Source organism: Triturus cristatus, chromosome 8, assembly GCF_964204655.1.
Source record: "Triturus cristatus chromosome 8, aTriCri1.1, whole genome shotgun sequence".
NCBI classification, from domain to species: domain Eukaryota; kingdom Metazoa; phylum Chordata; class Amphibia; order Caudata; family Salamandridae; genus Triturus; species Triturus cristatus.
In genome coordinates, this window is record NC_140591.1 from 51,541,310 (window position 1) to 51,565,399 (window position 24,090).

At 42.8% G+C, this 24,090-nt stretch overlaps 1 protein-coding gene across 2 annotated transcripts in view; it reads right to left on the reverse strand.

Annotated features, from left to right (window-relative positions):
* The window catches only part of LOC146800044 (uncharacterized), a 426,311-nt gene that overhangs the window by 142,988 nt on the left and 259,233 nt on the right, over positions 1–24,090 (reverse strand). For both annotated transcript variants that reach the window (XM_085620951.1, XM_085620952.1), the window contains exons 15-16: positions 16,015–16,125; positions 219–326 (exon numbers count right to left, since the gene is read on the reverse strand). In XM_085620951.1, coding sequence (XP_085477077.1) covers positions 219–326; positions 16,015–16,125 — 219 coding nt within the window. The remainder of the gene's footprint in view (positions 1–218; positions 327–16,014; positions 16,126–24,090) is intronic.

The window sequence follows — 24,090 nt, forward strand, 5'->3', positions numbered from 1 at the left end:
CCTTGTATGAGCCCTTTGTTTATTTAGAAGCGCTCTCGTCCTTGAATAAAGCTCTTCTCGTACTAAACAACTGTCTGCCATGTGCATTCTTTGGTGCTGTGGCAGATGCGCCTTTAGAGCAAAGCTCTTCGTGCAGATAGCACAGTGAAAGGACCTCACTCCTGTACGTGATCACTAGTGATTTAAAAAACACAGTATCTTAATAAATCTCTTCTCACTCTCTGTGGAGATGCGGCTTCTCCTACTCCTGCAAACTTTCTGGCGTTTCTTCGGTGAGCCTGTATGGACTTCATTCTCATTCATACTTCCTGTGTTGGATCGATGTGCTGTAAACAACAACAAAATAGAAAAGAAAAGTTTAAATGAGCACCGTGCTGTAATGTTATTAACTGTGTGCCCATCCTCCAGGGAGCTGCCTTTCTATCTGCTCTAGCTAACATTTATAGTTCTTCCCATACACACACTTATCACTTCAAACAAGACTGTCCCAATAGCCGCAAAATGTGGTTTCAACTTTTGTCTTTCATTTTATTTTTTTAAATCTTTATTTACGTTTTGCAATAAGAACAAAACATCAACAATACAGCATACAGTGCATTATCTTCCGCGTTGTGTCTTAGGTTGCAGCATTAGAGGTACAACAAGGCCAGTAGGGGTACTCAATCAGTCTAATATTTGTCTTTCAACTTTGCTAGAAAATTTCTTATATTAACGAGATGCAAAGACTCACCAGCCCCTTTTTCGTAATGGCCCCCACTGTTTCGTTAGAGGATATCATCTCCTTTAATCTGATGAACCAGACACGGGACATTCCTGAAGACCTTTGCCCAAGACAAAGCTGGAAGCCCGCATTCTTGGATATTGCGGACTTTCTATATTATCATCTATGGCATGTTGTGATCTGGGACTGTTCCCTAGGCACTAAAAAGAGACGTGGCTCCACAACTCATTAAAGTCTTCCTGGGTCCTGGCGATCTAGACAAATTATGCCTTCTTTGAATCTCCTCATGTCACAGATCCAGTGAGGTGTGGGTTCAGGTCTCATATCCAGTAGGTTGGTACAGATTTAATAGGAATCACAGCTCTTTCACTGACTTAGCACCACTAGCTGCCCAGTCAAAGATGGATTCAATTTGAAACTCTGTGCATCGTGGATAAACCCGTGGGTAAGACTTGCTCCTTCCTTCCTGTCTGATCAACAGAATTTCCAAGACAAGAAATGGTTTCAGATCTTTGTTGGCACAAGCCTCACATGCTTTGAGGACCTTCAGACAGGCACTTAGGCAAAATCAGATTTTGGTCAGAGAATATTTTAAAAAATCTAGCTCTTCATCAGAGATGGGTAAAACCACTACTCTTCGATCGGCTGTGAATCCAAGTTTACTTCTTTCTTCAGTTAGCAAGAATCAATAATTTATGGTGAATGTTGATATAATTAACTTAACATACAATGATAAGTGTTAGGCAAGACAGATGTCAGAGAGTCATTCAATAGGCAGACTGAAAACTGTTTTCTGATATCCATGTATTTACAATCTAATAAATTGATGTTCGCCAGTTATATGCAGTGATCTCAAGTTCTAACCCAGCAATACAGTCAATCTTCCTACCCCCGGAGGTCATTATATGGAGTACTATTACATTAGGTAAAAGTACCAACCATTATTTACAGTGTAAAAATGTCAACATTAAGCTATGACATGGTGCATAAAAAGTTATTTATTAATTCTGTAATAGGGCACAGTCAATTGGCCAACCTATTTGCTGTTCACTGTAAGAGGTGGCAAGTAGTGGCCACCAGTAGTTCAGTTGCCTTCCCTATGATTAGACATGTAGCCCCTTTGACTACCTGTGCTACGACATAAGCTCTCACCTTTCAAATTAGCCACCAACCAACGCATTAGTCAAAAGAGCAAAGACATTGGAAATCTTGCAAATTATCACCGTCGAGCAATAAAGCAACAAATCTTTTGTTTCGACGTGCCAGTGTTTCTCCCAGACACACACTTCTCGGATAGGCCTATTAATATGTTTAGAGCTGCAAAACACTGTCTTGGGGTTTGTAGCGCACCTTAAAGCATTGGATTATTTATTGAGCTTCACTAAACGCCTGTCTGAATATCTGAGAACTTTAATGGAGTTAATGATTTTAGTTGAGGTCACACAGAATTTAAGACCAAGTGGCACCTGCATGGCTTGTCAGGCAGCCAAATGTAGAGATTCCTGCATCAATGGCGGTCCATTTTTCCCTTTAAGTGGTTTCTGCAAGCGTTGTGGGAGCTCTATTGGGGGGCTAAGAAAACATAGTGAAAGTTCTACCATGCCATGGCAGTATTCAGGGTCTCAATATACGACACCCATAACTAATGACCGACACACTGGCAGAGGTTTCCTTGCCGTTGGGGGACATTGGTAAGATTTTCTGTCCAGGAGTCCTGTAATGTCAAATATTGGTATAAAGAGACGCACGAGCCGGCAGATCTTTCCTGGGGCAGTAGCAGCAAGGTGGGAAAACGCTATCACATCACCACCGTGAAGGCACGGCCAACGCTGCAGTTTCTTGCACTTACCTCCCGTGAGGGAAACGGCCTCTCCAAACTACACTACCCAGAAACCCTTGCTTTGTCGCTCCCCCCCGACGATGTGTAGTGCGCCTGGAGGCACGTTATAATCGCCGCTAGCCTCCCGCAGTGCGGGATGCGCGCGGGCCAAGGGCGGGCCCGTCCTTGCCAGTCATCGCCAGAAAGAGACAGGGCGGGGCCAGTCCTCTTTCGTCTTACTTTTGGGACACTTTTTTCATAAAGACCCTCTGAAGACATTTTTAAGGTACTGTGTTGAGTCACGGTTGTGCAATCCATTTTTATTTTGCTTGTTATTCACTTCTCCTTGGATGTTTTAAAACGGACTATACTCCGTATTGGGGGATTGATGTTCTAAACCCCTTGTTTTCCTCCTTGTTGGCATAAATATCTCAACTGTGAATTTGCTGTGAAACGTCTTGTTGACCTAAAGTAGTTATTTTTAAGGTAGGAATGGGCAAAAGGAAAACCATGGAGAGTACGGGGGGAGGGGCCAGGGGGGGGGGGGGTGTTTGCAATCGGCCCTGCTTGCGGGGCAGGCAAGGAAAAAAGGCAAGGAAAGCAGCAAAGAGTGCAACTGTTACCAACAAGTGTGTTGTGAATAGAATCGATAATCTTATTACGGAATGCGAAGGGCTTTTAGGAGTTGAATTACCAGCCACCTCTGATTAGGTTAACCCCGCACATAAGGCCTCTATGACCCAGCGCCAAACTATCGTCCCCCCAATGTTCCAAAAACTTTTACATAAAGGTACAGGGAGCGGTTGCGAGACTACACTATTGGGCCCTGAGCCACACCCGCTGACCGACACCCCCCCTCAATTGCACTTACTTCCCGCTCATAATGCTGTAGGCCACCTTGAGCCTTTAATTATCTGCACAAATCGATTTGCAGTATTGGCTGGGGAGCCTGACTCCTGTGTGGAAGTGCAACCCCTACAGCCCATTCCAACCTGCGAGAAGAGCCCAAATGAAATAGCTTCCACTTGTTCTACCTCAGAGTCTTCTTCAGACTGGTAATTCACTCAAGGAATGAATTATGTCATTGAAAGTGATGATTAAGGAGCTTGTGGGTACAGTCAAAATGCTAGTTCTTAATAGCACACTTCATACCCCAGCAGTTCCCTTATTACATAATTTACAACAGTCACCTAAAATAGGCGATTTTACAAGTAGTGGCCAGTCATATACTCCTGTTCCATCTCGACGAGCCACTATGGCTTTGACTCAAACAGACAGGCACCCTTGAAGTTCATCCCTGTAACACTCAGCAAAAGCAACTTTATTCTCAAGTTACAGCAAACCATAATAGGCTCTTCTATGAAGGCACAGACGGTCTCCTTGGTTAATGTCCCTAAAATTGCCTCTAGTTGTAGACACGAGAATGACGAATCCTTGAAAAATAAATCCATACATCGGTTACGTCGTGTTAGGGTTTGCCGCTCGCTGATTAGGGAGGATATAATTAGGGCAAGGAGATGCACGCCCAACAGTAAATCTATGGACTGCATCAAACTTACCTTGATCAGCCGTGACCTGGCGGAAAACCTTTTGGCATTAGAGTATAGATCCTGCCCCCGGACTCTTCATCCATCCAGATTAGTCGCTTTCCAACAATCGCTGCTGCAAAGGCTCATGATAATGTGATACCATTGCCCATATTTAGAGGGACCTCACTTGAGGCGGTTGATTGACTATGTCATGACTCACAGCCCCGGCAGGAATTAGAACCCACCCTAACCACAACATCCCAAGCGCCCCTAGTATTAACCAATTATGTACCGTCCCTGAACAATTTCTGGGTAATACCTAATAAGACTTAGTAGCCATCCTGATTGTGGCGCATAAGTTCATGGCTGCAGCAAATGTGAATACCTCTGTCCGTCTTCTGTTCCACCCACCTTGGCCCAACAAACCCCTCCGTGTAATGGAATTCCAACTTCCCAGTTTAAAATCCTTTCTTGGAAAGTGGCAGGTCTCCAAAACAAAATGTCTCTACCTGATTGGGATGATTTGATGGAGGAACATCACAGCTGTATATTCCAAGAAACATGGAGCCTAGCCCCACTATATAAGTCTGGTTACATATTTTTTTTTATTTCTGCCGTTTCAACGGGGAGGGGTGGCCCTCTGGAGGTCTTATGGTTTGGGCCAAGATCGATATGGGCTGTAAAATCACTGAACACCAATGTGTGATTATGGAAACCCCCTGGGCTCTCTTTTCCCCCAATTCAGGGCACAAGATCCCATTTGAGGACAAAAGAGTTGGTCCCTTCAAATTGTAGAAGGTACCTTAAATGGCCAAGAATTGCTGCACTAGAATCCCAAATGGTCAAGCTTAGGCACACTCTCAGTGAAAACACATTTAAACTGCGGGAGGCCTTCAACGAAACGGATGATTTGTCAAAGATCCCAGAATTATATGAAAGAGTGAAAGCCCAGTTGGGGTCTTTTTTCATTACAGAGAACCATGCTGGAAAACCAGGCGTATGTCGTAAAAATCGCCGGACCTGGTTTAACGGGGACTGTAGACAGAAGAAAAAGGCCTTAATTTTAGCAATAAAAAGCAGAAATTGCTCCTTGATAAGAGAAGCTAGAAAGGATTGCAAAACTGCTGTTATCCACGCAAAGCTTGAGTGGGATGAGACACACTGGCAAAACCTAAAGGATGCTAGTTTAGCCAGGGATCCCAATCTTTTTTGGAATATGGTTAGGTGGTCAAGCAACAAAGATCCTGATTTAATCCCTGATCATATTACTAATCAGGACTGGTTTAATCATTTTAGGAAACTTTATTCTGGGTCTAACCCAACTAGCAAAGTCGGGTCGGCTGACCACTTAACTACTTGTCACTTTTTGAATGTTACTGAGCTTTTTACTACAGAAATAGAGGCGGCCTTAAAGAAAATAGTTCCAGCAAAAGCCTCGAGTCCAGATGGCCTCCTTGGAGATCTTTTTCTTGCAGACCCTCCTAATTGGGCAAACTATATCACGCTTTTAATCAATTCTATTGCAAAGGGTAGTGCAGTACCTGATTCATAGAAAGATGCAGAGGTGGTACCTATTTTTAAAAAAAGGCGCAAGGGATGACCTTGCCAACTACCACCCAATCAGTTTGATTGATGCTATGCAGAAAGAAGTTGGCAGGGTGCTGCTTCAGAGAATTCACCACTGGGTGGATGAGAAGAATATCCTCTCCCAGTATCAAGCGGGTTTTAGAGCCTGTACATGGACGGTGGTGCAAGCTTTTAGATTGCTTTTAATTTACTGGAAGGTCGTTCTAATAGGCAAGGGTAGTCTTTATTTGGCTTTTATCGATATAAAGACTGCCTTTGACCTAGTGCCCCGTGAGCAGATGTGGCACCTACTAGATGATATGGGGATCCCACCAATGGTTCTGAATCTGTTGATTCGTCTTCACGAGGGCAATTATGCCCAAGTGAGGTGGGGGACCCAAGACCAGAAGACAGATAGGATCCCTGTAAACAGAGGAATACGCCAGGGTTGTGTTATGGCGCCCACCCTGTTCTCCTTATACATGAACGGGGTGGTTAGCTTTCTCCAAGAATTTCCATCTGATGCCCCTTCCCTGACAGGAGACAGGATTCCTACTCTGCTCTTGCGGATGACACTCTCCTCATGTCTAAGACTCCGGCTGGGCTCCAAAAGCTTCTAGATAGATTCCGACTTTTCTGTGAGTCTAGGGGGCTGATTGTTAACATGTCCAAAACCAAGCTGATGGTGTTTAACCCCTATAGGCCATATAGAGGTAATTTTACTTTAGATGGAACCCACCTAGAATCACAAAGTTCGATTATCTAGGTATCCGGCTCACTGAGAAAATGCATTGGCGGCATCACATCGATAAAATGCTCCTGAGCCACAAACGTGCAAAAGGAGCGTTAGCTAGAGAACATTACTCCTCGCAGAGCAGACCTGTGGCTCCCGCTCTTAAGATCTATGTAGCCAAAGCAGTTGGTTCGGCCCCGAATTATGGGGTTTCGACAACAGAGGGAATAAAAAGATCTGGACACAAATATTTAAGAGATCTAGTGATGCTCCCCAGTAAGATACCAATAAAACCTCTGATGAGCGATATGGGTAGGCGCTCTTTTAAAGACATAGTCAGGCTGCGGCACTTGCGACGGACCCCCGAGCTTGCCAGTTACGCCTCCGCACTCACAGAATTGATGGCCCTAGATGGCAACCAAAGAATTAGCTGGTTGCTTAATCTAAAAAAAAAAAAAAAAAATATAAAACTTTTTGCTCTTGGCCTCAAGGAGTCGTGGGATACTCAAATCCCACCTAGCAAGGCTGAGCTCAAAAAGCGATATTGGGCTTTCGTAGATGCCCAAGAGTTTAGTAGTTTGTAAATTAGGAAGGCTCACAGAAGAATTTTATCTCCACAAGCAGCGTATATTTTTAGAACCTTATTTAGATTTTATCCAGATGCCGCGAGACAGGGCACTTTATATTCAGTTTAGGATAGGCTCACTCCCGGTACGAGAATTAACTGTAAAGTGGAGCGCCCCACATCAGACATCAGCGGACTGCCCCTGCTGGAAGGCACCAACTGAAAGTGTGGCCCATCTTATGTTTGCTTGTCCCACTTATAAGAAGGCTAGAACAAGATGGCTCAAACCAATCTGTAGCCAACTGGGCACCCACTGGGCACATCCTGAAGTCGGACGCAAGGACCCTCTTTGCCTGTGGCGTGGCCAAGAACCTTGGCCGCGCTTGGATAGTACGGATTAAATCCTTACGTGTGACACTAATGAATTATCATGCTTTTATATTTTTACTATCCTATGGCCATTTGGTCTGTTTATTCTTTTTATTGCACTGTCACTTTATACCATTATGCTCATAAGCCGGAATCGAATTAATTGTATTGTTGTACTAAGTTTTTATTTGTAATAGTTTGCCTCCATTATCTTCTAGAAATATGAAATTATTGCTTTTATGGATTGCATATTTTCTTTTAATTGGTGCTTATCTGATAACACGTATTTTTATTGATTGTATGAATGTTATTGCTTTTAAGATACTCCTTATCGAATAAAGCTATCTTTGACTTGAATAAAGAGAAGTACCACCACTGGATATTACATCAGGTCTACGCCCTTAACTGGACCCTTAAAGAGGCTTCTCTCACACCATTTCCAGCGGACTCAGGACTACTTTATGGGTGTTCTCGATAATAGAGGTATACAAAATTGGTGGATGGAATACTTGAATTAGTCTCAGCCACTGGTAAATACTCAGACCGCATCATAATCCATAGTTATTTTGCACACCCTGTCACCTCAGTTTGGACTCAGCCATATGGATATCAGTCTTGACCCTGCTCCTATAGGAACAGTCCAGCTTGCACTGCAAGGCCAAGTCCTCACTGAACTAAAAAACAAGCAACGCAGGACCGATTACAACCTTATTAGGGCTCATCAGCCATCTCCAGGGGCACAGTGTGCACAGGACTCATGTCTGGCCATACCCGGCCCGCTTACGGTGACACGCTGAAATATACAAAAAGTGACGGTTGGAATTCTTGAATTAATCTCAGCCACTGGTAATTCTTCAAAGCTGCAACCCAAGCTATCGTTATTTTGTACACAAGATACTTCATGAGCATTCCATCTATCTCTTTTTTATATGCTTCATTGTGTCGCCAGCTAGTACAGCAATAAAACAATTTTACCCGATACTAGAAGCAGACATCTCAAAGGTATGAAATGGTTGTCTGTCCAAAGGAACACTCCCAAGTCATCTAAAACATGAGATTTTTACAACTCACTTGAAAGAAGAAACAAAACAGCAAACCCAAAAGACATCTTCACCTAAAGGTTGATCCCCAAACTACCCACACAAAAAAATGTAACAGAATGACACGCAAACTGCAAGACTACATTGAACAAATCATCTTGAAACTCAAATCCATATGCATCTAGAGAACATGCAACCAAACAAATGCCACTGAATGTCTTGGCCACACATCCTATTTGATAAAAGAAAACATTGCCCAAATTAGGCAAAAACTGATCTTGGTACAGGGTAGCACAGGCTCCAAAAACATTTGTATGGCCTGCAAACTGTTGCATATAAATGTATTAGGTAATTGATTTAGTATGTTACATGTAGCTTAGCAACCCTGATGGGTTCCGACATAGCAAGTAGAATGTAGAATATTTAGGAACTGGAATATTGTACTGGCAGTCACCTTCTGGTTCTTGCCAGGGTTGATCGTACATATTATCCGACACTTCATTAAAGCATAATTAAGGAATTCAGTGCAGTGTGATCTTTCAGACACCTCAGGCCATACAAACACTGCAAAGAAAATCAAAAACTTGAGGGTTAGCTTTGATAAAGATGTGTTGTTCTTGTTACAATTATTGCAGTAGTTTAAGGGTACGAGCATACAACTTTTGTAGCTCAGTAAACTTCTTGCTCCACTGCAAATCAAGCACTGAGTCGAGCTGAGTAGATTAGTAACGGGACATCTTGAAGACTGCAACAATCTTTAAGGAACGCTCTAGAAAGCTCAGGGAACAAAATAAGGGTCCAAAACTATGGCTCTACTCAGGATCAGGATATTCTGCAGGCTTCCTGGAACAAGGGAGCCGCATATATTCATGACCTGGTAAGCCCCGCAGTGACCTCGATTTGTTGACCTGCGCTTTATCCAACAGCACCACCTGATCGACCAAAAGCTAGCGGCGGGTTACTGGATGCCCAAGGCCCCAAGCTTAGACAATTTAGAACTCCCACCCAGAGAGCAGAACCCAATCATTTGCATTTCACAAAAACTCCTGGCAGTGTTTGACAAAATGACCAAGATAAACTAGTTCAATGTTTTATTCCCTACCAAATAATTGGAGTACAGAAACTAGAATTTACAGCAAAAATACTGTGATGTAAAAACGAAAATTGAAAAGACTGAAAAAAGTTGTGTCAAAAATAATCTACTGAAAATAAAACCTGAGTGAAATAGGAATTACAATAATTTTGCCTTCTGTACAAGGGGCAGGGGTAATGGGCATCCCCATGCTACAGCGAGGTAGGGAAGGGGGGAGTTCAAGGAAGGGTAGGTTTAAGAAATAGGGTTTATAAGGATTCAAGGAAGTGGTAGCATACGGTGTAGTTTTTTTTTTTTTTTTTTAAGGGTAGCATTAAGGGGTAGGAAATCAGATTTTAAGGTTCAGGGAAGGGTAGCATAAAGGGATTGTAGTGATCAGAGGTATAGTTAACAGCTTTTAGCGTTAAAGGGTATACCGTCATGATCACAGTGCATTAGAAGCGATATCATACAGCGTGAAAGAGGACAGAAAGCACAAGATGGCTTGTCCTATCCTATCCAAAATTAAAGTATCGCCTTGAACGTACCAGCATACGTCCATCAGAGAAGCAGAATGCCAGAAGACTAGGCAGACCACCGTCTGACAAGCAAGACTGTCTCGGTCTTATGTGTTCTGGTATATCTAGCAGGAACAGCTGCTTTGAAAGTCCTTTATGATAAGGAGAAAAAGAGATGGATTACAGGCATAAATACAGAGACTCTACTCTCAAAGAGGAAAGAAATACTAATTTGAGATCTGAAAACTCTGCACCAACAGCCTCCATGCAATCAAGGTGCACAGACCCACACCGCTCTGCAACAGGGCACACTCTACACAGCCATCATGCAGTTCTTGGCTTCACACTCACATGTAACTCTGCCATAGGTAGCATTCTTTGGCAGCAGCATACATGCTGTTGCAGAACACAGACCAGTCTAGAGTTCTGCTTCTGAGCATCACTTTGCAACAGCAGCATCTATTCTATCCTAGAACTGAGACCCACACACTTCTCCGCTACCAAGCACTATTTGCGCCAGCAGCATCCATGCCATCTCAGAACGGAGATCCATACAGCTCCATTATTGAGACTTTACTTGGCCCTAACAGCATCCATGCTATCCCTGACCTCAGACAAACTCGTAATTCTGCTACAGATCAGCACTCTGCGCCTGCAGCATCCATGCTAGTGCATGATTTATGCAAATGTTTGCAGGTGGGACAGCCTACCCCTATGTGCCTTTGAAACTCATGTAGGAAGAAAAAAAGAAAAGCGGAAAAAAGAGCCATGAACAACAATGGGGACCAACTCAACATATCAAAATCTAGGCAGGGATAGGTTCATTTGCGTCACTACCTACAGTACGATGTCCAATAACTTTCAGAAAGGGATCAACAAGAATTGGAACATCTTAATCTTGGGTGGTTTAAATTTTGAAAAACCAATTTACTCTTGAGAGCGACAAGCATAAAAGATCTGCTCATGCAGAAAAAGCAAACACCAAGAGAAACAGTCTGCACTTTGGAACCTACCATCTCCGGTCAGACACTCGCCATGCAGCAAGTGCAGGGTATGCAATATGACAAAAAGAGTCAAATAACTAGATGTGGGTTTGGAGACATCTTGGAGAATGTAAAATTTAACCAATTGCAATACCAGCAATGTAGTCAATGTTATAAAGTGCCCCGGTCATCTCCTGTACATTGGGATGACGACCAGAAAAGTACGTATCCGCATAACAGAAGACAGAAGTACCATTCGGTGTCACAGGGACGCCACAAAGCTAAGACAGTACTACATTGAAAAAAGGACAGAATGAGGAATATATGGAATGTGCCAGAGAAACTCAGACAAAACACGCTTAGACAGGACGTTACCACTACTTATTTTTAAGCATGGTTGGATGTACAGGTTACGCACAGATCTACAGGAACTTAATGAGATACCATGGGGATGCCTCAGAACCGAAATTATATCAATATTCATCCACCCGTTTTTCATACAATCCCCTACAAAAGTCCTTGTTTATTTAACTCCTACTTGGATTCTGCATATACCCTACACCCCACGTTTGTTTTGTCCCATTGTCACAAATGTAGCATAGCAGAAGTAAAACACTGTCCTGCTTTGAAGCATTATCACTTCGTCCACTACAGAGCACAATAATACCCCCATAGTAACACATCACTTCAATCACGGGCAGGCATCCCTACCTAATTTTTATATGGCCCGCTGAATATGTTGATATCATCACTAGTGGCCATCTTCAGTAAATATCTTTATTTGAAAAATGATTAAGATCGATCTTTTGCCCTAAACTCACTGATTCTCTCAAACTATGGGAAAGTCTCTGACAAATATTTCATCTTGTATAATAAAGAACTACATCGCCCATAAACAACCATGCTGTAGTACGAGCACTGACTTCCAGAAGTGTTGCGCCCATGGGAGATACTATATTTCCCATCAACCTAGAGGGAGAGTCATCTTCTAGTCTCCCGACCACGCGTTCCGGTGACCAACAAGCATGAGTGGAAGCACACTGTTCAAACAGACCTCCGCAACCCAAGACCTGCGTACCATTGGTCCAGACCAGGATACACATAGGTAACCACACGTGGTGTACCTTTTGAGTAAGTGAGGGAAAGGGGGGGGGGAGGGTGTGCGCTTGCTTGCTGTTGGGCGGGCCGCAACTGTATACCTTCAGCTCCATGAAGGAAACTATAATTGGCTAGAACACACAACTCTATGAGCGACTTGTTTCGGCAACTCGATACAAACAAGGAGCTGTCACCCAACATATCTCAGAGAAGCAAGATTTTTTTTTAAAAGCGGCACGTGTGTGGGGAGTTGTGGACACAGTAACATCACAAAAACGCTAATCCCACAGTGGAAATTAACAGATGCATGAATGTCTTCTAGATGAGATGTACGTTTTTACGACACCAAGCCAGGAAAAAGAAACACTGTTCACTTGATACATCTTACGATGGTTACCGATATAAAAGTAAACAATGTCAGGGAATCACGGGAGTATAGGGCCACACTGTGAACCCTCCTGCATACCATTGTAGATCATGAAGTTTCAACAGGTCCTATGTGTTTTTGATGATGTACGCCGCAGTAGCATCCATACCTACGGGCCGCGGGCAGCAGCTTGCCTCCCACCAGAGGAGGTATCAAAGAATTAAAAAAAAAATCACCATTGAACTTCACAAGGTTATACAATACGGCTAAGGGAAAAAGCAATTAACCATTTTCACCAATTCGGCTCTTGCTCTCCCAAAGCCTACTTTCAACTGTGAGAAGGTTACCCATTTGCACTAATAAACTTCAAGGCATAATTCAGGTTTTGTAAAAACAAAAAGTCAAGCACCACGTTTTTGGTACTGTCAGGTCAAACAACGTTAATTACATTTTAAATAGGTGCTTTTCTGTTCCTCTCATCCCGATTAAATTCACGAACATAAGTATATTTATATTTCTACACTACTAAACATTTTTTACCAAATAGAGCAAGAGTGTGACTACAAAGGACACCACCCCCTTCAAGACCAGTTAGCCGGTATCCCCTGAAGTCTAGAGTAAGGAATAGTAATGTTTTTTCTTAAATATGGTTTTCAAGTTGTAAAAAATAATTAAAATGAACACACCTGAATTGTTGCATGCATACTCATGAGGACTGCCATGCTACTTACTTTAACATCTTTGTTTGTTGTGGTGTGGTGTGATATTGCACTTGCATGTGTCTATAGAGCTTATATATGCTGTGTTTCATTTTCATGTAATCGGTTAGCAATGAAGTAATTGCTTTGTCATTCTATTTTTCGTTCTAGGAGTCTACTGAATAATAAGGTATGAATCACCAGGGTTATTAGGCAGTCCACACCTTCACTACTTATAATTTCTTTTTCTCAAGTCAGAGACTGTTCGAAGTCATATTCACTTCAAATAGGGATCCTTGGCCCTGAAGAATGGCCCTGAAGAATGCCCCAGATCGTTTTGGCTACTATCATCATGCAGAAAGATGTTAGTGGATGAAGAACAGGTTTGAGCCACTAGCCTCACTATACCCGTACATAATTATTTTTAGAGATACCTGGTGTACCTTTTAATAAAGGTAATAACTTGGCAAAACCAAGGTATTTTTTAATAAGATCGGGATCCCGTCTTTATCCAGTTAGTCTTATTCAAGAACTCCCTCCTACCATTTAAGTCTTAGAAGAGGTCGAGTCAGCCTTGGTATTCACCTACCAGGGTGGGGAGAGGACACCGATGATGAAGTATGACACTATTATGTGTGTGAGGCTACCTCTTCCATAAAGGAAGACTTTCTTCGTAAATAATAATAATAATAATAATAATAATAATAATAAAACCATTTCTAGAGCGCATGGTTACACTAGCATAGTGTGTCCCCGTGCTGACAAGTGCCGCTTCTCCCCTAAAAGACCAAAGTCCGGGGCACGCCAGGATCCCAAAACAAAAAAGGTTAGTATTTACGCGGAAATAGGTGAGTTTTCAATTTTAATCGGAATCTTGCTTCAGAGGGCTCCATGCGAAGATCAAGAGGAAGCCTGTTCCAGTGTTTGCTAGCTAGGAACCTAAAGGAAGCACCTCCAATCTTGGTCTTGCGAACGCGGGGAAGTTGGAACAACATAGCTCCAGCAGATCTGAGGTTGCGGATGGGACGATGGGGAGTGAGAAGGTTACGCAAGTAGCCAGGGCCTTTACCGTGGGCAATGCGATGAGCAAAACAGAGAGCCTTGAACCTGATTTGCTCCTCGATAGGGAGCCAATGGAGTTCATAAAGTGCCTAATTGCCTGATGCTCTACGTGGGAGGTTTAACACCATACGTGCAGCAGCATTTTGTACGCACTGAAGTTGGTGAATACCTTTTTTGCTAAGGCCCAGAAGGAGAGCATTTCCATAGTCCAAATGAGGCGTGACTAAGGCATGAATGAGTGTTTTTCTAGCACTGATGGGGAGTAATTCGAGAATTTTACGGAGTGTTTTAAGTATTCCAAAGCATTTGCCCGTGATTTTGCTAATCTGATGCTTAAAGGAAAACTCCGTATCCAGCATGATCCTCAGGTTTCTGACAGACTCCACCGGCTGAGGATTTACCCCTAGTTCCGTGGGCCACCAGGCCCTTGATCAAGCGGGGATTTACCAACCACTAGAAGTAAACATAGCAGATGTCCAAAAAGAAAGTCTTTTGGTTTACAGTCTGTTTCCTTCAATGGCTAGGCAACTATTTAGCGAGACTAGTGATATCCTCACTCTCTCGTTGTTGCCACTGTACTCATTCTTGTGGTAGGTTTTCATGGAGGACAGCAACATGCCGGATGACTGGTGGAAAGGCTTCCTTCCAGCTAGAGGGGCACAGATCGCATTAGTCACCATGGTAGACACATCCAAACTAGTCGATGAAAACGATGCAGCCGGAGTAATATATTTGGACCTTTCCACTGCATTGGACACAGTAGGCCATGAGGATTTGCTGAATAGGACAGCAGAAGACAGTGCTGCACTGGTTTAGATCTAGTTGATTTTAAACTTTCCAACTTTGAAGCTCCCAGTGTCTAGATTATCTGCGGCGTGGCTCAGAATTCCCTCCTATGTTCTTGCCTTCTTTGTAAGCAGCATGGGTGTTTTCCATTCTTTGTATACATTTTAAAGTTCTGTAGGGTTGTGGCTGTTCTAATTCAACAACTTTTTTCAATGTATTCCCTGAATATCACAATCTTCAGCTGTTTTTCTCCAGCCTCCCAAGATATATAAAAAAAAAAAACAATAAAAAAAAAAAAAAAATCACAAAAATCATGATGGTGGCAGGTCTTTCCCATACAAGGTAGCTAAGAAATTAACTACCATTCAGATTTTACAACCAAACATACACACACACAATTTAATTTGTTTGTGCAGTTACTGATGGGCATGGTTTGTTCCTATGGCTATTGTCCCTATTCTTAAATTAATGGCACGCAGGGTGTGGTTCGTTAAAATCAATCACCTTGTAATCTTCATGGCTGCTTCGGAGCAGTCCAACAATGGATGAGGCACACTTTAAGGCTCAATGTCAGTAAGACAAATGCTGGTTGAATCACTGCACATGGCAGCATCAGTAGTAATCCTACTGCGTCAAAGGCCAAAGCCAAATCTCTGGGGATGACCATTAATGACAATCTGGCCTTTGACCACTGTATCGCTAAAGTGGTGAACACTTATTTTCCCCTGTTAAGTCCATTTAAGAAAATTCTTCCCTTATTCCCACTTCAACCACATGAAGCCGTTACTGCCTGCAATTTTTTCAGACTCCTTGTATTTGAGGTTTCTGCAAACACAAATTATCAGACTCGCTCAAACTTATCTACGAGTTCCCTTGCAACTTCAAGCTAGTACAGAAATAATGATCCTTTAGAAAGGCTGTCAAGACTCATCCATTAAATTAGAAGACTACTGGAACCTCCAGAGGCCCTGGACAAGAAGATCTTTAGGGCTGTGGCTAGAGATAACTGGGAGGTGTTAGTGCACTATGTAAATAAAAATAGATTAATAATATGTTTTCATTAATATTATTAGAATGTTTTTACTTACCTGTTTTTCCTTCTTCTAGGAAAGGAAGCGATCCGTGGTCTAAAAGTGGTGCTGTTGACTCTTTGAAAGAATCACTGGCAGAATGAAAACTTGACAAAAGACTGGAATCATCTATGAAAAGAAGTAAATGTATTAAGACTCTGGTAGTTCTTTTTGCCCATCTATATAGTGGCGCTTATTTGTGGTACAGGGCGGTACAAAAGGGGGTGGTAATGGACGGAGCATCAGAATCAATCAAACACTCACACCCAGTCAACAGATCTGGGTTTGATCCATCACCGTTCTTTAGCCCACTCTGCCACCCCAGTTCAGACATGGCCATATGCAAATCAGTCTGACCCTGTGCCTCATGGGAACAGTCAAGCCCGAACTGCCAAGCCATGCCTTCCCTGGACCGGAAACAAGCTTCCTAGGACCGGTTTCTGGCATTTCAGCCGTCTTCAGCCAGGCTTGCTTTAATCCAGTGGCAAAGTGAGCAAGGGACTTACGTCTGAGGTACAGGGACTTATTTTTTCATGATTTGCCTTTGAAAGAGAAATATAGATAGACCCTCACACAGCTCCCAAACACACACACAGCTCCCAAACACAGCGTGCACGCGCGCGCACACACACACACACACGCACACACGCGTCACATCACCAGAAGCATGCTAATTGAGAGAAGATGCCTAGACAAGGCTCAGTCAAAATTCAGCATCCTTACTGTCCAAGGACTGAGACACACACACAGTTCCCCTACTGAGCACCACTGGCTTTCAAAAGGCTTATATCATGGCAGTGAACATTTATGGAACATAATAGTACTGTGGTGATAAACTTGTATTCAAAAACACAAAACAGTTGGGTGTCAAAACTCGCAGATCATGTTAACTTACAAAATTTAGCTAACAAATTTTACAAACAAAAAACACACAGCAAAGAGCACAGCTTTACAATTAATGTTAGACAGCTCAGTGGGCTGCATCTGCTACAGGTATCGGTGTGGAATCAGGAAAATAGCTTCAATAACTTTCAAATGTTGATTAAAAAAATAAATAAAAGTACCAAGCGTGTTGAGTAACAGTATTTGCAAAAAACTATGAAGCACACGCCACCTAAGCCAGGCACAGTTTTTTTTTTTTTATTGTAAATCAGATACGCTTAAGGAACACACTTCCTCGATCTTGTATTCACTACAATTTGAAGAAAATACTCAGTGGGTATGCAAAAAGCTCATGAATCTGAATTAGCTGTAATTAATGTTTTCCCTCCTTCATTCTTACGTATTAAACCATACTCCTTTTCTTTATCACCATAGGATGAATATGTGTGTATATAAAAAAAGGAGTGTCCCAAAACGCGTTTTCCCCATGCATTTTCCCATAGGACCTGTTGACGCAGCTACAGCCCGAAGTGCTGAACGGAATTATACCAAATTTGGCAATGAGGTAGTCCTCAGTTCAGACTCGTGCCTTTTGCTTAAATGGTGTAAATCCGTTCAGTAGTTCCCGAGATATTCAAAAGTAAAAAGATAGCTATATCTAGGCAGTGGTCAAAGTGGGGGAAAAAAGTAGGGGAACTGTGGGCGGAGAATTAGAGGGCAGGAATAACCCAAGGATTGGCTCAGTGGGCGGAGCCAGAGGTGTGGCCAGAATGCGCAAACATTCCAATTTTTAGTATTTGTTTGGCATTTCACTGCCTAGTTTAATCAACCAATGGATACACATGATTATATAAGGTTATAATGAGTTATTGACATTAAAACACATTCACAAAGTGGGATATGCTTCTAATCACAGAATGTTCCAAATACGATAAATTGTGGAAGCACAAGCCATTTGTCGCTGAGCCATGGAGTTTGTCTTCAGAACTTCTCCCTTTTTCCACAACAGCAGTTCAAACATGAATGGCAAAATATCCTAGTTTGCAAATGCTTTCTATATAATTATGGCTCTTCCATATTTGCCTCCTAATGCGAAATGTGTTGCATGATCTGACCATTTAAACTAATATATTGTTTATAGCTCAAACGTATCAAAAGTTAATAAAAAATGTGAATTGTTTTCCTGTGAGTGGATGGCTTATTGCAAAGGTTGACTGATCACCTTTCTCACTGCTGCATTTGTATGTTACACTGGTACTAATAAGGCGAAATCTTACCAAAGACTATTAGCATGTGTACACATGTCAAAATAATAAAATATCAGAAAATATACTGCATTACGCTGCAGCCTTTTTTTTTTAATGCATAATTTAGTCAACACTGCGGCATAATTTTATCCTCCTTTGCTGCTTATTTAATTTCAGTGGCCCCAAAGCAGGCAGCACATGTTAAAAGTGCTTGTGAATGAAGCAGAGAGACTGAAGTTTGCGAATTTAGTTTGGTGTGCGCGCAAATTCTGCATTGCCAATCCCTGGTGAGTTGCAGCTACAACTTCTGAAACAAGGCCAATGGAGCTAACTGTTGGTGAGGCAGACTGGCCTCAAGGGCAGGGCCGGCCTTTGCACTGGTGGTGCCCTGTGCATTAATGTTTATTACCCCCTGATGGCCACCTCTGCCATGGATTCCCTCAATACCACCCTTTAACAGTGCCCCTCAAGTCTCCAATTAGGCATGCTGGAGAAGACTCTGGGGCTCGATATTTCTTATCTATTCTGGGCACCGAGGCTGCAACAGAGGCTGGATTTTTCATGATCTTTATTTAAACCCTTGTCCCAGATAGGACTGATTATTGGAATTGATCTAATAGACTTCCTAGATGATTCTTTGAAGCAATACAGGAAATATTCTGTTTCCTGTACTGGCAGTGGAAGATTGAACCTCTTGGAGGCCCTTTCCATAATGTTGGGAAATCCTCCAATGTCCTCCGGTGGAGAATTTGCCAGTGACAGACGGTGTAGTAGGCAAGATATTTTGATCCCATTTGTCGCCCATTGAATCCTCATGAAGAAGTTCCCCCCTTCTTCAGGCTGGTCTTCTCCATCAGACTCTGCGAAATCATCTCCAATTGTAATTATTGGAGGAGTGCGTATTTTTTGCACCGAAGGCTGAGGTTGAACCACCGAAGCTTGAGCTGCAGGTTGAGAATCGCCCGAGGTACTTGTGGCAGGGGCGTTAGCCTCTGGAAAACGACAATAATAGTCATTGATCAGGTGTCGTAAATCAGTCACTAGAGAAACAGGCATAGAAATTGACTCTTCCCTCACACTAGGATGCGCCTCTTCCTCCTCATACTCGTATGACTGTTGGAAAGACTCATACCTTTTGGAGCCGGATACCGGACGGTCTTTAAAAGAAAAATCCCCCAGCCCTTCTTGGCACTCTTCTTCGTCTGTGTCCTGGCTCTTAATTTTTAGCTGTGAGGGGCTATAGGCCACTCCATACGACTCTTCATCTTCCGATTCTTGCATATCCAGCAGATTTGAGGGAGGAAGCGGAGATATTTGCAGTAAATTCCATGGTGTTCTTGTCCGTCGACGGGCCCGTCGACGGTGGAAAACTCCTGATAAAGATCATTGATCTTGCCATTGGTGACTTAAAGGTCGTAGTCGACGGTGCTCCCGTCGTCGACGAAGAAATCCGAATGGTCGTCGTCGACGATCTTCCCGTCGACGAACCTTTCTTCAACGGCGTTGTCTTTGTAGCTGCCGTCGACGCCGTTGACGTCGACGTTTTCACAGAAGCAAGCACCGGAGACGCTCCAGCCTTTGTCGACGGGGATGAAGACACCACTCTCGTCTCTGAAGACTCCTTTAGAGGTGTATGAGACAGAGAAGATGAAGACACCTCCTTGTCTGTAATTTTCTGCTTTTTAGCATCCACTTTCTCCTCAGAAGTAGTTGACTTCCGTTTTTTTAGAAGATTGTGCCTTGGAATCATCCTCCGAGTCAGTCTCTGAGGTGGCCTTCTATTTCTGAAGCCACAACAGCAAGCGTGCTTCTCTGTCTTTCAAAGTCTTGGCAGAGAAAGTTCTGCAGTGCTTGCACTCCTTAGGCACATGTTTTGGATGAAGACAGTACAAACAATCTTTGTGGGGGTCTTCAAAATATAATCTGGCCTTTCCACAAGATCTGCACGGCCTGAAAAGCCTCTTAGAGCCTTCAGACATATTTAGACAATAGATGAAAAACAGTACCTCCAATCCAGATGAAAGGACTGTAGATAGAAAGTTCAAAAGCTCACCAAGGAACAAACTGAGCATGGCTCAGGGAGACTCCTTCTCACACAATGGCGGTTGGAAATCTGAGGCATGGCAGCTCTGCTGGGGAGTGTGAGGTCAGGGCTGGCCGCTGATTGGCTGAGTTTTTGACCACATAATAATGATGATAGGTTACCAAACACTATACTTCCCTATGGGTTTTCTATGCAGTTTTTCTTTTACTGCTATGGTTATTCATTTACCGTGAGACTCCCACCATGATGACGGGGAAGATACAAGCATGTGAATCTATGAAAGATATCAATACTGGATAGTGATGGATTTACCCCAGATCTCTTGACTGGGGGTGAATGTTTTGATTTGTTCTGCATTCCGTCCATCAATTGTGTGTATTTTGCTTTCTCGCCCTAAGTGCGCCAGGTATGCCCAGACATGGGTCCTGGGCTCACTATGCCACTGGAATCAAGCTATCGTGGCTGATGAGGGGTGAAACCCCGAAACCGGTCCTAGGATGCTTGTTTCCGGTCCAGGGCGGACATGGCTTGGCAGTTCGGGCTGGACTGTTTCCATGAGGCACAGGGTCAAGACTGATTTGTATATGGCCAGGTCTAAACTGGGGTAGCATGGTGAGCAAAAGAATGATGGATTTAACACCGATCTCTTTACTGCGGGTGAATGTTTTGATTTGTTCTGCATTCCGTCCATCAATTGTGTGGCTTTGGCTGCTATAGAAAAGCTTTGATAATACTTTGGCCCGTACAAGTACTCAATTGATACGAGCCCCTTCTTGTAGCTCTTTGAGATCCTTCCAAATTATGGGGGGATTGTAGTTTGTTGTATGTTTTTCTAGATCATGTGATTGGATATGCAGACGACACCCAAATTGTAGTGTCACTAAGGCCAGGATAATTGCAGGGAACAGCATCCAGATTTCATGATTGCATGACAGCAGTGGGTAACTGGATGGCCCAAAACTGTCTCAACCTGAATTCTAGTAAGACGGAGGTGGTTTTATTCAGTAATGATGTCAACTTCTGGACCCCGGAATGGTGGCCAGACACACTAGGTCCCCTTCCCACTCCTGTCTAAAAAGCAAAAAAATTGAGAGTCTGGATAGAAAATAAACTTTGCCTCAAGGATCAGGTGAATGCAGTGGTCTCTTCCACCTCCTACATTCTAAAAGCCTGTAAGAAAATCTTGCCAATCCTGCCCAAAGAGTCATCAGTCAGTCATCACGGCTCTAGTGATGTCCAGACTGGATTACTGCAACAGTTTATATGTCAACATCCAGGAAGGACTAATGAACAAATTGCAACTCCTTCAGAATGCAGCAGCCACATTGCTGACTGGCACTCCCAAACATGCCTCCATCTCATCAGAGATCAGAAGGCTCCACTGGTTGCCAGAGCGAAAACGGGTGCAGTTTAAGGCTCTGTGCACAGTACACAAGGCACTTTATAGAACTGGGCCCAACTATCTCAAAATGCAATTCCAATGGTACACACCAACTAGATGTTGACGCTCTTCAGATGCTAATCTGGTGGCGGTACCTTTTGCAAAAAAAGCCAACTGGGGGGGGGGGGGCTGCCAAGACATAGAATGGCCTCCCAATGCATCTTAGAGCCTTGCCAAGCCTGCTAGCCTTTAGAAAGGCTTTGAAGACTTGGCGCTTTACTGGCTAGGCTCAGGTTCTGGTTTATCACCCCTTTCTCGCTTAGGACCCAGGTAGGACTTAATGTAGCGCCAGGACACCTTCGGGTAGCAGTTCGCGCTTTAGAAATGTCAATAACATTAACATTGGTCTTGAATACCGAACCCTTGCTTTTAGCAAAGTGTTTTTTGATACTAGTTTAACCTGGTTGCCCATTATTTTGCTCATTATCTTCTCATCTGCTGCGATGCATTAGCTCTCATACTTGAATGATATTGTTTTATCCAATATTCATTTTAAATGTATACTTGTATCATTTTTGTATTACTTTTATGACATTTGTCGAAAAGAACATTATGATGAGGATGGAGGTTACTCAATTGGTCTTGTATGTAGGTACCTTATAGCTGAAGTGTGTAAAAATGGGCTTTCTCCTGTTTTCTTTTAAATAGGACTATTAGTAAGCATTTTAAGCCTAAGGCAATGATATTAATGGATCCACAATAAGAAACGGATTTTCTCTTCAACTGATGTGCAATCTCTACAATTCATTCATGGCCAGATGTTTAGCACAGGCAATTAGGCCGTAGAAAGACGCTGTGTAGCAAGAGCTCAATAAATGTATTTCACCCATCCATTCATTGTAACATGTTGCCTCCTACCCTTGTCCTGGATAACAGGAAACCCTGCAGGGTTCAGAGAATAGTAAGAACTTGTAACAGGTCCAGTGCGGTGTTTGGGTCTGTGGGTGGACTGAATGGCCATTGAGCGAGCCGTTTAAAACACAGGTCAGAACTTGATTTTTGCTATGAAGGGACGTTTGGTGATTCGTTTTAGGTCCTGAAGGTACTGGTGTAAAAATCAACTGGGGCGATTTGTTCAGACTTTAGAGATGAGGAGAATGTGCCTTCCTACACCGAGGAATTTACAATTCATACAACAACTTTAGAATTAGAAGATTTCAGTAGGGTAAGTCGGCATATGTTGAGGACTTGATGGAAATCTTTATTTGGAGTATCTGGTGGTTTAGCTGCCGGGATGCTGTCAACTTTGTGATGGTTCTCATTGGTAAGTTGGACAGAAATGTTTGACAGATGTTTATGAGCCCACTGTGTGAGTCCTTACATTTTCACTGAGAACAACTTTCCAGTATTGTTAGATGAGTTGGGTATTTTGGGTTGTTGTCTGCGATTGGTGCAGACGTTTATAGTTAGGGATAGAAATCTGCAAGGATTTCCCTCTGTTACTCTTTTTTTTTTTTTTTTAAAGTGCTTTACAATTGCGGGCAGTGTTAGGTGTCGGTCTTTGTTTCTTCAGGGCTGGCAATGCTTCTCCTATTTTGCCTGTCCAAGTTGAGATCTAGTTATTTGTCCTTTGCCTTTGTGCAGTACACTGGTGTACCACAGGGTATATGTCTTGTCAAACAGGCAATGCGGTTTATGATGCTTGGGATGGAACCGTTGCAGTAGATGGTTAGGTTAGCTCTTTAGTGAGTGGGTATGCTGTGTATGTAGATATGTGGCAAAGTTCTTGTGAGATGTTTCCAAGGTGTATTTTTCAGCACTCCTCTGTGCTCGGTTCTCAACTTAGAGTGACCATTTTCTGGAACTCTAGAAAGATGCGGTTGAAGGATAGAGAAAGCTGACCAATCCAGTCAATTTCTTTCAGTTTATGTGATAAGGTCTAGGAGGCATTATCAGGTCTGGTCTTTTATGGAGGTTGGAAATGAGGATGACCATCAATGTTTGTGTATGGCACAAATCTTTGTTTTTTGCTAAAATAGTTTGTCACTGATCAACGAAAATGTTAGTTGAGGAGTGGGTCTTGAGGGGATTTCATTGAAGTGTTCTGCAAAGGATGTACTGTTCCCTGGCGGCAGTATGTAAGCTTTGGTGACGGATAATCCTAGACATCCGAGAAAACCACCTTTGTATAGATTCTTTGGTGATTTTCACACTCAACACAGTGACATGACCTCACACCTGTGTGGATTCTACAATGCTCTGGGAGGTTTACCTGTTAAATAATGCTCTTTCCCTTTGTTGATTCTTTGCAGATTTAAAAGAATATTCTTTGGAGTATAGCTCTCCTTACAAATAGAACATTAAAAAGGCTTCACCCGTGTGCGGATCATAAGTATCTTTGAAGATTTATTTTTTAAGTAAAGCTTTTCTCATATTGTCTATTGTGAAACTGCCTCCCTCATTAAGGTGTTCTCCGATGATTTACAAGATCACTCTTAAATGAAACTCTTCTCATACTTAGTGTAGTGAAAGCACCTCTA